The sequence below is a fragment of the Cervus elaphus genome, chromosome 11 (assembly GCF_910594005.1).
Source record: "Cervus elaphus chromosome 11, mCerEla1.1, whole genome shotgun sequence".
Classification (NCBI taxonomy): Eukaryota; Metazoa; Chordata; class Mammalia; order Artiodactyla; family Cervidae; genus Cervus; species Cervus elaphus.
In genome coordinates, this window is record NC_057825.1 from 33,981,021 (window position 1) to 33,994,078 (window position 13,058).

The 13,058-nt window shown below is 39.8% G+C and overlaps 2 protein-coding genes across 3 annotated transcripts in view; one reads left to right on the top strand and one right to left on the bottom strand.

The window, feature by feature from the left end:
- The window catches only part of RBKS (ribokinase), a 128,099-nt gene that overhangs the window by 21,889 nt on the left and 93,152 nt on the right, over window positions 1-13,058 (bottom strand). Inside the window, exon 8 of one of the 2 annotated variants that reach the window (XM_043917465.1) lies at window positions 11,080-11,381. The exons of the other annotated variant lie outside the window; for it this stretch is intronic. Coding sequence (XP_043773400.1) covers window positions 11,208-11,381 — 174 coding nt within the window. The 3' untranslated portion in view covers window positions 11,080-11,207. Of the gene's footprint in view, window positions 1-11,079; window positions 11,382-13,058 lie in introns of those variants that run through there. 2 annotated transcript variants of the gene reach the window in all.
- On the top strand, window positions 748-8,949 carry MRPL33 (mitochondrial ribosomal protein L33). The gene is made up of 4 exons (XM_043917469.1): window positions 748-876; window positions 1,741-1,759; window positions 3,406-3,512; window positions 8,649-8,949. The coding sequence occupies exons 1-4, from the start codon at window positions 855-857 to the stop codon at window positions 8,696-8,698; spliced, it is 198 nt and encodes a 65-aa protein (XP_043773404.1). The 5' UTR covers window positions 748-854; the 3' UTR covers window positions 8,699-8,949.

Below are 13,058 nucleotides of genomic sequence, written 5' to 3' on the forward strand. Positions count from 1 at the left end.
AGATTAGAAAAAAAAAATCCTAAAATCCTGATTATTAGTTGGGAAATAAGGTTTTGCCTGAAGTACCTGGTGTTGCAGGTACTTGCAGGTTTCTTGCAGAGAGATGAAAATTGGAAGATGGTAAAGTGGTTAGGTCCCAATGTCTAGTGGGAAAGGCATGAGTCTTTGCAGTCAGACAAACTTTGGGTTCAGATTCTGACTTTGCTATTCACTAGTTTTGTGACATTAAGCAAACTATGTGACTGCTCTCAGTCTCAGTTATTTGCCCCCTATTGCCAGGTAGGTGCTTAGATACAGCAGTTAAGATGCTCAGGGCCCAGCCTTCCTAGAAATCCAACACATAATCAAGAATAGGCATATTCAGGTGGAGTTCTTAATTCTGGAGGGACTGAGAGTAGATGTTAACCAGATGGAGATGGAGTTGGGCTGGAGGGGGAAAACGAAGGCAACAATTGAAGGAAATAATGCAGAAGCCTGATAGCCTGGAGTGGGTGAGGAACATGCAGAGTTCCTGTAGCTTTAATGTAGTCGACTGCGATTATTTAGTGAAACATGTATGGAAAACATCTAACTCTGACCCAGAAGTAGGAGTTAGGGTCTGGGGCGCGAACCCCGAGCGATAACAAAGGTCTTCTCCCAAAATGAAAAGGACTCCACACCACAGCACCACATAAGAGACACCTGGACTGTAGAGACCACAAATAAGAGGCGGGCTCAGCCCTGAGGTTTATGTAGGGGGCGTGGCTGCGGAGAACTTCCGGACATCCTTTTCCGGAACAGGCCTGTGCCCCGGAAGCAGTTGTTTGTTGCGGGAACTTCGGGCCCGTTACCGAGTCTTCAGGGGTACTGTCGCCATGTTCCTGTCAGCGGTTACGTGTAAGTGGGGCTGGAGGCGGCGGCAGGGTCTGCAGCGCGGACGGGAGGTGGTGACAGGTGGGCCCTGGGACATTGCAGGGTGGAGTGCGCGCGCCGGTGGGGAAGCTGCCGCTGCGACTTCCCAGGCTTTCAGGACTACAGCACCCGGCATGCCCCGCGGCGCGCTCCCTGCGGGGTGAGTGGGTCTTGGGGGGTCTTCGGCGCAGATTTCGGGGCTGTTGCGGCTCATTCGGACGGTAGAGTCTGGCCGGCAGAAGTGGGGCTCTCCCTCGCCCTCTGTAGCGGTGTGTCAGCAGAATCGCTGGACGTTCTAACTGAGAAAACTTCAGAATTTTTAATTCACTCATTTCGAGTTCTCCAGGTGAGAAACAGTGATTGATCCTAGGTCGTACAGCGGGCTGGTAACGAAGCCCACTGGCTCCCAAGACTGTTCTGCGGTGCACCAGGCTGACTTCCCGGATGGATTTAATATTCTTTCTCCACCTGACGTGATGGTTGTTGAAGTTTGCATAGGTTAATTTACCAGAGAAAAGGCTTGTTCTAGTGCAAATATTTGCACCTTAGAAGAGGAGCAGATCTTACTTTGGGAAAATTTAAAAGGTAGTCAGTTCAACTGAAAAGAGATTGTGTAGAGCCTTCCGTCCAGAATTGTGGTGGTCCGATTGGATTTTTGAGAGGCTTCTATAAAATCCTAACGGGATCCCCAATAGCTTGGGAGTAGTTACTTGAGTGACAACTTATGACATATTTCATGATTTAAATATTTTTATTATAATCTTAAAATTTGAGCTTTATTTGAATTTTGCATAAACAAGATAATAGTTTTTTTTCTTTTCTATCCGACTTTTCCTGCCTATGAAAAAGTTGCCAAGAGCAAGTCAAAGTAAGTAGCAGTTTTTCTTTTTTATTTTTTAAAGCTTGTTTATGTTAGACTCATTAGTTCAGCTACTCTCAATGAATTCTTGTGTTAAATTAAGCATTTGGCTTCAGTTTTCTAAAGTCTGATTTGAGGATTACACTCGAATTGTTTTGGCCCCATGAACTGTTTCCGAAAATATTTTCCCTCCCTCCCAACTGATCTACTTAAGTGAGCTCTCAGTTAATTTACTTAAAAGTTGCTTTTGCTGTCTTGTTCCTAAAGAAATCATCAGGGTCCCCATGTTTTTTGGACTATGACTGCAGTTCTGTTTTCTCAAATTGAGGATCAGGGGCCATTTGTCTGGAGCTCACTACAGGAATATAGCAAAAAAAGCTGTGATTTGACTATCCACATAGTCAGTTTTGAGTTTTTTAATCTTTTGCATTCATGGTACAAGCATTTCAAAAATCTCAAAGGCTAAGGATTCCATGCTGTACCAGAGAGACTATTAATACCAAACTGGTATTTCAAAAATAAATTTTGTAGACAATAACTGAAGTAAGATTTTCTGTGTTAAAAATAGAAAAATTCTAAAACAGGCAGCATTTGGTTACAACCCAAGACACATAATCCTTAAAGCTAGGTTTTCTGGATTAAAGTTAATGAAAAACATGTATGTTAGTATTCTTCCCTCAATATCTTTTATTGCTTTATATATATCTTTTCACATAATCCAGTTACTTATTTTTTTTCTTCACATTCTGGGGGAATCTGCTGTGTCTTCAGTTTCTTTAGAGGTGCGCCCTACCTCTCATGTTCTTTGTGTCCTTCTGGTGCCATTTGTCACATGTCTTGCCTTACAGACCTTGTGTACACAACTCACCTTCCACACTGTTAGTGTTACTTCTCCAGGGTGCAGATGTAGACTTAGAGGGCCTTGCATATAGTGCTTTCCATAGGGCAAATACTTAATATTGTATCACTCTAATGCATGAAGCACTATGCTGAACATTGAAAGGGATGCAAAGATGTGTAATATATCTTAGGTGCTTCAAATTCTTTTTGGAATTAGAGGAGAACTCAAATAGCATGATCTACACAGGAAGATAAGACACCTGAAAAAGTAACAAATGTATGAGGTATTAAATGGTCCAGTGGGACAAAACGTGAACTTTGTGCTTTGGATGATTGTAACTTAAACTATGAAAGGAAACAAAGTTTTACACATTGTCAGTATGGAAGTTCCAATCCCTTTATTCTGTTGCTTCCTGTTGCTTCCTGATTTCACTCTTAACTGCTCATATGTGAAAGATAAAGCTCTTCGGAGACAACTATCTTCCTGACTGGCCTACTAGGGTTACCAGTATTTGTGTATCTTCCTTGTCCTGATTTCTCCTCATGAAATATGGGGGTCTGAGTCTATTCCCACAATGCAGTTTGATTAGTCTTCTTGCTTTGGTTAGGTCATTTCCAAAGCACTCTGTGTATTGGAACAAATCCTGGGAATCAGAACCATTCTAAGACATAGACTGTCTTAGAACTGAACTTAAGGTTTAATTGATGTTCCCACAAGTAATACTACTGTATAGTGTTCTCAGAATGTGCCATCCCTCCTACGACTGATTTTAGTCTATTTCCTTAGCTTGTAACAACTTGCTTTTAAATCTTAGAACAATTCTGGTGAAAATGGTGAGCCAAGCTGGAACAGGTTTTTCCTTCAACACTAAGAGAAGCCGACTATGGGAGAAACTGACTCTACTGCATTATGATCCAGTAGGTAAGATTCCAGAAAAGTTGCTCCATAATAAATTCAAGGCCTGTTGCCCTTTTCAGATGACATTGAACAAAGGCAGTTTTGTGGCCCCTTTGTCACTATAGCATTCATTCCTAGTGTATATTGAAAGTTTACTTTGGTGCTAGTTACTATCCCAGGTGCTGGGATAGTCATGGACATAAGATAGACTCACTGCCTTCAGTCTTGGCGATCAAAGTCTGGTTTTGGAAGGGAGAGGAAGGAAGATGACAATTAATGCTCAGTGCCATGTGAGGAAACAAGCAGGATGCTGAGATACAGGATAGACTTGCAAGGAGGTAGATCCCATCTTTATTCTTTAGGTAGGATAGTTCAGGGAATGTCTCTCCAGTAAGAGATAACTGAAGATTTGAAGGTGAAAATCCAGATATGTAAATAGAATAGGCAATACTGTTTGGGAAACAGAAAGAGAAGTATGTCAAGGTTGAGTTGAATTATAAGACACTTGGTTGTTGATTAGAGTTGGAATTGGTGCTAGAATCTTATTTCTTCAAATTAATCCATTAAATAATGAAATATAGGCAGTTAATATCATAATCCCTCAGGGAGGAAATGGCAACCCACTCCAGTATTCTTGCCTGGAGAATCCCATGGACAGAGGAGCCTGGCAGGCTTTAGTCCCTGGGGTCGCAAAGAGTCAGACATGACTGAAGTGTCTTAGCATGCATGCAGTGTCGTAATCAGTTATTTCGTTACTTAAGAACAAGGCCTGATAGACTCACTTCTGGCCAAGATGGAGCAATGGGACTGAATTTACCTTCCCTCCTGAAACAACAACAGAAGGACAATATAGGCAACAGAAGGCAGTGACCCTTGAGAGAAAGGAAACGAGTACTTGTGAATAACCAGACAAAATGGAAAATTCTGTCTTCTTTGTTTACTTGCCTAAGTCTTCAGATATATGAATGCATCGCAACACAAGCACCCATACTCTTCAGGCAATCTGAACCCCATTTTATAGATGATGAGCTTGATGCCAAGGATTTTAGTTAAGGACACATAACTAAAATATGTGACAGAATAAAGATTTGAATTTAGGACTGTCTGACTCCAAAACCTAGGCCCTGAGGTCACTCTACGTATGAACCTCTAATGGAGAGAGGAGGCTAAAACTCACTTATTAGTGTGTGAGCTCTGGTTGGGCACTAGTACGAATCTGGCTGACAGCCACCTTAATAACTGCTTTCAGAATTTGCAAAGAAGATCTTACAAACTGTTCATTATGCTGAATTCATCAAAATAAAAAATAATATCATCTTCAAAAAAATCAGGGCTGTACCAGTGTAAAGAGGCATTTAAAGAGGGCTCTGAGAGGGATTTCCCTGCTAGTCCAGAGGTTGAGACTGTGCTTCCACTGCAGGAGTGAAAGTGAAAGTGAGAGTCGCTAAGTTGTGTCCGACTCTGCAACCCCATGTACTATATAGTCCATGGAATTCTCCAGGCCAGAATACTGGAGTAGGTAGCCTTTCCCTTCTTCAGGGGATCTTCTCAACCAGGGGTTGAACCCAGATCTCCCGCATTGCAGGTGGATTCTTTACCAGCTGAGCCACAATGGAAACCCAAGAATACTGGAGTGGCTAGCATGGGTTTAATTCCTAGTTGGGAAACTAAGATCCTGCATGCCATGTGGCCAAAAAAAAAATGGTATGCGTTCCATTCTTTAACAGAAATAAAATTTCCTGCTGTTTTTATGATGTGAAACTTTCTGGTCATTCTTTAATAAAAAGGGAATTCTAGGTTTGTCCCTGATGATTAGGAGTCTGAATTTCAGGATGATATATCTCAAATGATGAAAAATTATTAGAATGATAAGGTATATGTCTTAGTCTGGGTTGATATAACGAAGTACCACAGACTAGATGACTTATAAACAACACAGTTTTATTTCTCACAGTTCTGGGACCTGGAAAATCCAAGATCAAGGTGCCAGCATGGTGACTTGCCGGTGAGGGCCCTCTTCCTGGTTTATAGGAGGGGGTTCTTGCTGTGTTCTCACTTGGTGGAGGGGCAGGCAACCTCTGTGGGCTATCTTTTATGAGGATTCATCCCATTCACAAAGGCTCCACCCTCGTGACCAAAACACCTCTTCAAGGCCCAACCTCCTAATACGATCATCTTTGCGGGTTAGGATTTCAACATAAATTTGGGGTACACAAACTTTCAGACCAATAGCAATATGATATTAGATTGATGTGGTGGTTTTCTCTCTGATTTCTTTGTATCAGCTGGTGAAAACCCAGAGTGATGAACTTTACAATAAAGTGGTTTTCTAGCATTTTAGCTCCTTTAGAGCTTTTTTAGGAACTTGTACAACATTAATAAATGTTGATTGAATAACCTTCTGTGAGATTTTAAGTGTGAAAATGTACTGGAATTTTCAGTCTTAGTATGGAGGTATTAGGAACTTTCTGTTAGATTGATTTTACATTTTGAGATCGGGAAAGGATACAACCATAAACAGTTCTAACCATGAGTTGAAAGTGGAAGAAAATATTCATATATAAATTTCAGACAGACGATTAAAGCTTTTCTGAGAAGGGATTGTTGGTTCCTTGACAACACAACTTTGTCTCTTCTGAAGAAAAGAATGTTCTGGGATAGCTGACTGCTTGGCTTTCTGCCCACCTACTGAATGCCCTGTGGGCTTGCATGATGTTTGCCTTGCGGCCTGCCCCATCACCCAGGGTACCAAATAGCTTGGCAGTTGTCCTAGCATGTTTTACTGCAGTGAGAAAATGGTTTAAGGGTTTGGTTTAAGGGTAATGTTTTGCTTGTCTGCTTTACAAAGAAAATCAGGCAAGGAAACATGGAAAAATTCCCAACTATGTGAGTACTTCAGGGTATACTCTATGGCTAGAACCAGCCTGTGTCGTTTCAGACTTCTTTTCCTCATATGAAACTAGATGCAAATTTCCCAGGAGGAAGGATTAAAGGTTGAGGCATAAGTGTATTAAACTTTGTTAAATATATGAAGGTTTATTATAAAGAAAATGAAAACTTGTCAGTTTTAATTCCTTGGATGACTAAACAAGACAATATAGGCTTTAATCGAAGCAGAATAGGTTTAGGTTAGATGTAGGGCAAGAACTTGACAGATTCATTCTTCTGTGAATTAAGCAGCAAATATTTTGACAGAAAATTAATTTATGTTTGTGACTGTGGATAGCAGCATGTCATTTGAACTCAGCTAACACATAGGGAGTGTTTGCTCTCTGGCAGCCCTGTGAGGGAGATGGAGTTATCCCTCTCATGGGGAAGAAAACTGAAGGAAGAGTATTTTGAGAAATTTGCCCAAGAACTTACAGTAGATAAATGGTGGAGGCAAGGCTTGAACCCAGTCTTTCTGATTCCAGGCCCCCTATTTTTTCTATTACATGGAGCCAATTTAGTCTATTTTTTTCCTTTTTTAATCAGGACATTCCCCTGCGATCAGCACTGTTGTTCTTACCTCCTGCCACCATTTGTCTAAACTAGATGCTCTTCCCTGTTAGTTCATCCAAATGCTTGAGAGCCTAAACTTGACCCTGTTTGTGAGATTCTTGCCTCACCATTCCAGTCCCTTTTAGTCTTTAGGTTCCTGTGGGGCTTACTGGATGTTCCTACAGGTACCTCATGGTATATTGGTACTAAATCAGGGACTCTTCTTACACTTTCATAAATTCCACATTGCCTAGCACAGTTCTATGAACTTTTGAATTAAGGGAATGAATGCAGCAAGTATATCAATTTTCATTGATATGGTCTTCATCAGTTATTCCTATCCAGGGTCACTTGAATAATCTCCTGACCAGTTATCCATGAGACAGGTTCTTTTAATCCATTTTTTAGTTCCATGTGGAAAAACATGGAAATACTTCTTGCAGTGAATAACATTGATGGAAAGTTGTTTGGGTTCTTTACTACTGTCTTACAATGCTTTGTAGTCTTCCTTTGAATTTGAAGGAGCACTGGTCCTACTTATGTTTAATACTAGATCTTTTGAAATATATTAAAAATATTCCTATGTACAAAGTAATAAAATACGTTATTAAATTTACAGATAAGTTTCTGTTGACTGGTTAATGGTTATTCTAGCTGCCATCAGAATCATCCTGAGTTTTAAAATATACAGACTTCCAGTCCCACTCTAGTTCTATAGAAGTAGAATTAGGGTAGAGATGGAGGTAAAAGTAGGAATGTATTTAAATAAGCTCCCTATCTAACTGTTGATAATAGACTGTTTGGGGATCTCACAGGGTATCCATATTAATTATCAAAGAATAACAAAAAACAAAGCTAAAATTTCTTGTGTGGTAGGGACAAGTGAGTTGCTGTCATGTCATACATAGTCTTTGGAGTTCCTGGATCTTCCTTGGTGCACTGTTCTTGTTTTTTTGCAAAGAATAATTCAGGTGGGGTGGTTGTGTGTGTGTGTGAGAGAGAGAGAGAGATATGTGATGTTAGTGGAATGCTATATAGGGCATTACAGGAACTATCAAAACCTTATTGCTTAGCATCTAGTCTCTAATCTTTCATCCAGGCAGTGAGCACTTTTGTTTGGTGTGTTTCAGAGAACTATACTCTGTTATGATATTCATAATAATAAGATTTGGGTTATAATAGTAAATCTGTACTTGGGTATATGAAACCATTTCTGGAAAGTACAAGGTTTAATGTGTATTTACTCTTTCAGCCAGGCTTCCTTTTCTTCTGTGGTCTGCTCAGTTTTTCCATTCTTTTTCTGGAGTCCAGCTTTTTCCTACAATCTGTCCTTGCTTTACCTCATACAAGAGTGGGCATTAGCTGAGTGAAGACATTTTTTTTGCCTGTAATTTTTTTTTTTAATTTGAATATTTCACATTGGTTAAATGTGACTTTGTGGGGTATCAGGGATGCCACAGGTTGGCTGATGGGCCTTCCCTGTTTTCCTTACCATTTTTTTCCAGTCCTGTCTGGTCTCTGGGATCAGTGAACTGAGTTTGCAAGTCAGCTCCATCCTCATGACAAAGGAAAGTAAAAGAAGAGAAAGGAGAGGGCTCATGGTCTGATGTGTATTTTTATTAAAAAATGCTGATGATACTTTTTAGTTTTCTGCTACAATCCTTTTCTCTCCTCCTACAGTGAAAAAAAAAGTCCTCTTTGTGGAACAGAAAAAAATACGCTCCCTCTAAACAATGGATTGAAAATGAATTTGATTTATAAATGAGAAGATCGAGGGTGGGATACTGATTCAGAAATTCTGCAGCGTGTAATAAAAGAAGAGGAAATAGCACGGAATCACTGCCTCCTGTGATTTGAAGGCCATTGTGAAGGAAAACAATGCAGTGAAAACAAGTTCTTCATATTAGGACATATACCATTGCATCACATTTATTTATCTTTCTGGATATTTTTATAGCCCTTAATAAAATATATTAAAATAGCCTGTGCTATTGTCTCTTGGTGATGTTTTCCCCCACTATTTGAAATTTTAAAACTACAGTACTAAAAAATAACCATTGTTTCATATAAGAAAAGAAAATTTTCCATAGTGAGATTTGTGCAAGAGTTTCCAGTCTGCCCTCACTTGTACTTCATAGAAAAGGCAGGGTCATGGTCCAGAGAGATCTTGAAAGAACTCCTGTGCGATAACACGGATGGCAAAGGGAGCAGGAATGAAAGGAGGAAGCCAGCCTCTTAACACAGAAGAAACCAAGAGAACTTCTATTTTTGATCTGTGCTTATAGAATTAGAAAAATGCCATTGGTCCACACTCTCAAACTCAGGTCACCAAAGCAGTATCTAGGATTTTCTAGGAACAGTTTGGACTACTTCTAGAATTTTTTTTTTTTAATAAGAGGTGCTATAGTGTATTTCCATAAAGCTCATGGCTCAGCTCCTGGGGCAGTGGTTACTACACAGCCAACCAGCTTGGAAGTTCCACTGATTATCCCAAATGTACAGGTAGGACTCCTGCCCTACCCAGATCTGTATGCTTTCCCACCCAAGCTATTGTTTACCACAAGTTTTCAAAATTGCTCATTTCTCTCCCTGTCAAATTTCTTGTTGAAGGTAAGGATCAGCTCATATTTTGAGCTCTGCTGGTATGTATCCTATAGCATTTAAAGCATTTACAGGGGAGAAGGATGGAGTGTCCACCATGACCACAAACATTAAGAAACCCATGCTGTTGTTTATAATAGCCAGGGCATGGAAACAACCTAGATGTCCATCAGCAGACGAATGGATAAGAAAGTTGTGGTACATATACACTATGGAGTATTACTCAGCCATTAAGAAGAATTTGAATCAGTTCTAATGAGATGGATGAAACTGGAGCCCATTATACAGAGTGAAGTAAGCCAGAAAGATAAAGACCAATACAGTATACTAATGCATATATATGGAATTTAAAAAGATGGTAACGATAACCCTATATGCAAAACAGAAAAGGAGACACAGATGTACAGAACAGATTTTTAGACTCTGTGGGAGAAGGCGAGGGTGGGATGTTCTGAGAGAACAGCATTGAAACAAGTATACTATCAAGGTTGAAACATCACCAGCCCAGGTTGGATACATGAGACCGGTGCTCAGGGCTCAGGGCTGGTGCACTGGGAAGACCCAGAGGGATGGGATGGAGAGGGAGGTGGGAGGGGGGATCGGGATGGGGAACACATGTAAATCCATGGCTGATTCATGTCAATGTATGGGAAAAACCACTACAATATTGTAAAGTAATTAACCTCCAACGAATAATAATAAATAGAAAAAAAAAAAAAAAGAAACTTGTGCTGTTCCTGAGTAACAGGTGTTCCCTCCCTGTGGCCCAGTCTTGTCTCCTGAGGAAATGTGAGCGCGCCTCTCTGGAAATGGAATTAGACAGTTGTTGAGTCTTAGAGGCTTGCGGCATTAGTCAGTCAGCTATTTTTCTGGCATCTTTTGTTAAAGCTCTAATTGAAAGCAATAATAGGTGAGATCTTAGCTATTTTTAGATTGAAACTCTACATTGTGGTATTGGGTTACAAGAAAAATCCTTCACTTGATTCTACCTAAACCTAGTGTAAAGGGGCTGTGACATGCCGGAATCACTTAAAAAAAAAAAAACCCAACTTAAAATCTGGCTTAGCAAATGACTTGTCTATTTAGCACATAGGCTAAAAGTGGCCCACAGGTGGTGTTTACAATGTTAAAAAACTCAGTTGCTGATACTTAAATGTTGAAAGATTTCAATAAACGTGTAAACTTCTGGCTTCTCTTGCAAAACCAGAAGCTCTGACAACACTCAAGGCAAAGCTGAATATCAGCTGCCCTTCTTAGGAACTGCTTGTGTGGCCCAAGTCATCTTTCCCTTATTTAACATTCTCTGCTCTGATTAGACACTGTTGCTTGCAAATTCTGCTGTTTGGTGTACATAACAGTATTCATGATGTGTTGGCAGTAGAGTTTGCTGGTTCCTGAATGGTGGGGTTGTTTGTACAGGTCTTTGTTGTAGTATCCTTAATTCTGTCTAGTTGACTTTTGCATGAAAAGCAAAGAAATCATTATAAAGAAATAATTGAAGGCTTGAGGATGACTTGGTAAATGAACATAGTATTTGCAAAGAAAGGAGGTGACATTTTATAGTAAGCTGCTAGTTAACAGTGACCATCCCTAAGTACATGTTATTTCTAGGTATATTTACTTTGGAGTTAATAGCAATCAAAATAGATCAAGGGGTAGGTCTTTTTTGTATGGATAAGATGACTGTGTTCCTGTGACCTGGACACTGACCGCTGCGATGAAATTAGATCTCTTGAGCATTTCTTCCAAGGACAGATTTGAGTAGTAAGCCAGGTAGAAGGCCAAAGCTCCCACAAAACTGTCACCAGCACCCTGTAATTCAAAGCACATTTGTAGAGATAAGCATATAGTCATTTGTTGCCCAGTCTGTGTTTTCAAAATATTTAAATATACTTTTTTTCTTTTCTTTTTTTTTTTTTTTTATTAGTTGGAGGCTAATTACTTCACAACGTAAATATACTTTTAACTTTAGTTTTAGGTTTACAGAAAACGTACAAGGATAGTAGAGATTCCGCATCGCACATAGCCAATTCTGTAAACATCTTACATCACTAGGGTACATTTGCCACCACTAATTAAATAACAGTGTTAATAGTATTAACTAAACTCCATTCTTCATTCTGGCTTCCCTGATGGCTCAGTGGGTAAAGAATTGCCTGAAATGCAGGAGACAGAAGAGATGTGGGTTTGATCCTTGGATGGGGAAGATTCCCTGGAGGAGGATATGTTAATCTTCTCCAATCCTTGCCTGAAAAAATCTCATGGACGGAGGAGCCTGGTAGGCTACAGCCCAAAGGCTCATAAAGAGTCAGACACGACTGAGTGAACACACATACACAGCCATACTGCATTTGGATTTCATTAGTTTTGCTTAGTGTCTTTTTTCTGTTCCAAGATCTCATCCAGGATACCTGAATTACATTTCACTGTCATATCTCCTGAAAGTCCTATAGGTTGTGACAGTTTCTTAGACATTCTTTGTTTTTGATGACCTTGATAGTTTTGAGGACTGGTTGAGTATTTTGTAGAATGTACCTCCATTGGGATTTGTGTCTGTTTTTCTCAAGATTAGACTGTGTTTATGGTTGTAGGGAGGAAGACCACAGAGGTGAAGTGTCATTCTCATCAGAGCATAACAAGGGTACATACTGTCAACATGACTTACCACTGTGTTGATCACGATCGCTTGGCTAAGGTAGTCTTTGTCAGCTGTCTCCACTCTAAAGTTACTTTGGTCCCACTTATCACACTGTGTTCTTTGGAAGCACATCACTAAGTGTAATCCATACTTAAGGGGTGGGGAGTTATGCTCTACCTTCTTGGGGGTTGAGTATCTCCATAAATTATTTGGAATTCTTCTCTATGGCAGATATGTTTCTTTCCCCTCATTTATTTATTTAACTGTTTATTTATATATCAGTATGAACTCAGGGATATTTATTTCACTCCTTGGGCTATAATCCAACACTGCACTATTTTGTTGCTCAAGTTGTTCCAGCTTTGACCATTGGGAGTTCTTTCATCTGGCACTTGTGTCCTTCTGATAAACTCGCATTATTTTGTTTTTTGAGTGCTTTCCTTATTCTCTGACATTATAAGATGCTCCAAGCTCATCTTGTATATTCTCTGCCCTAACGTTCGAATTAGCTGTTTCTCCATTAAAAATTCATCAAGTGGTGAAAGGCATTCAGATGTTATTTTCAAACTAAATGTAGGGACATATAAGGCTTATTCCATTTTCCCTGAATTTCCAAAGGCCTACATTGGTGAAGGCCATATAGGAACTCATGGAAACAAAAACCACCAAAGAAAGTCTGTTGACCTCGCCTTCAGATTGGGCAATACTTAGTCATGTGTTCATCCAACAAATGTGTTTAAAATAAATCTGATGACACAATTTCACTTGAAAAATCACTCTGGTATTTAACAGCTTTCAGGGTCCAGTTTTCCCCAGTTTGTTGCTTCCTTAGTCCCAAGGGCTTTCATAAA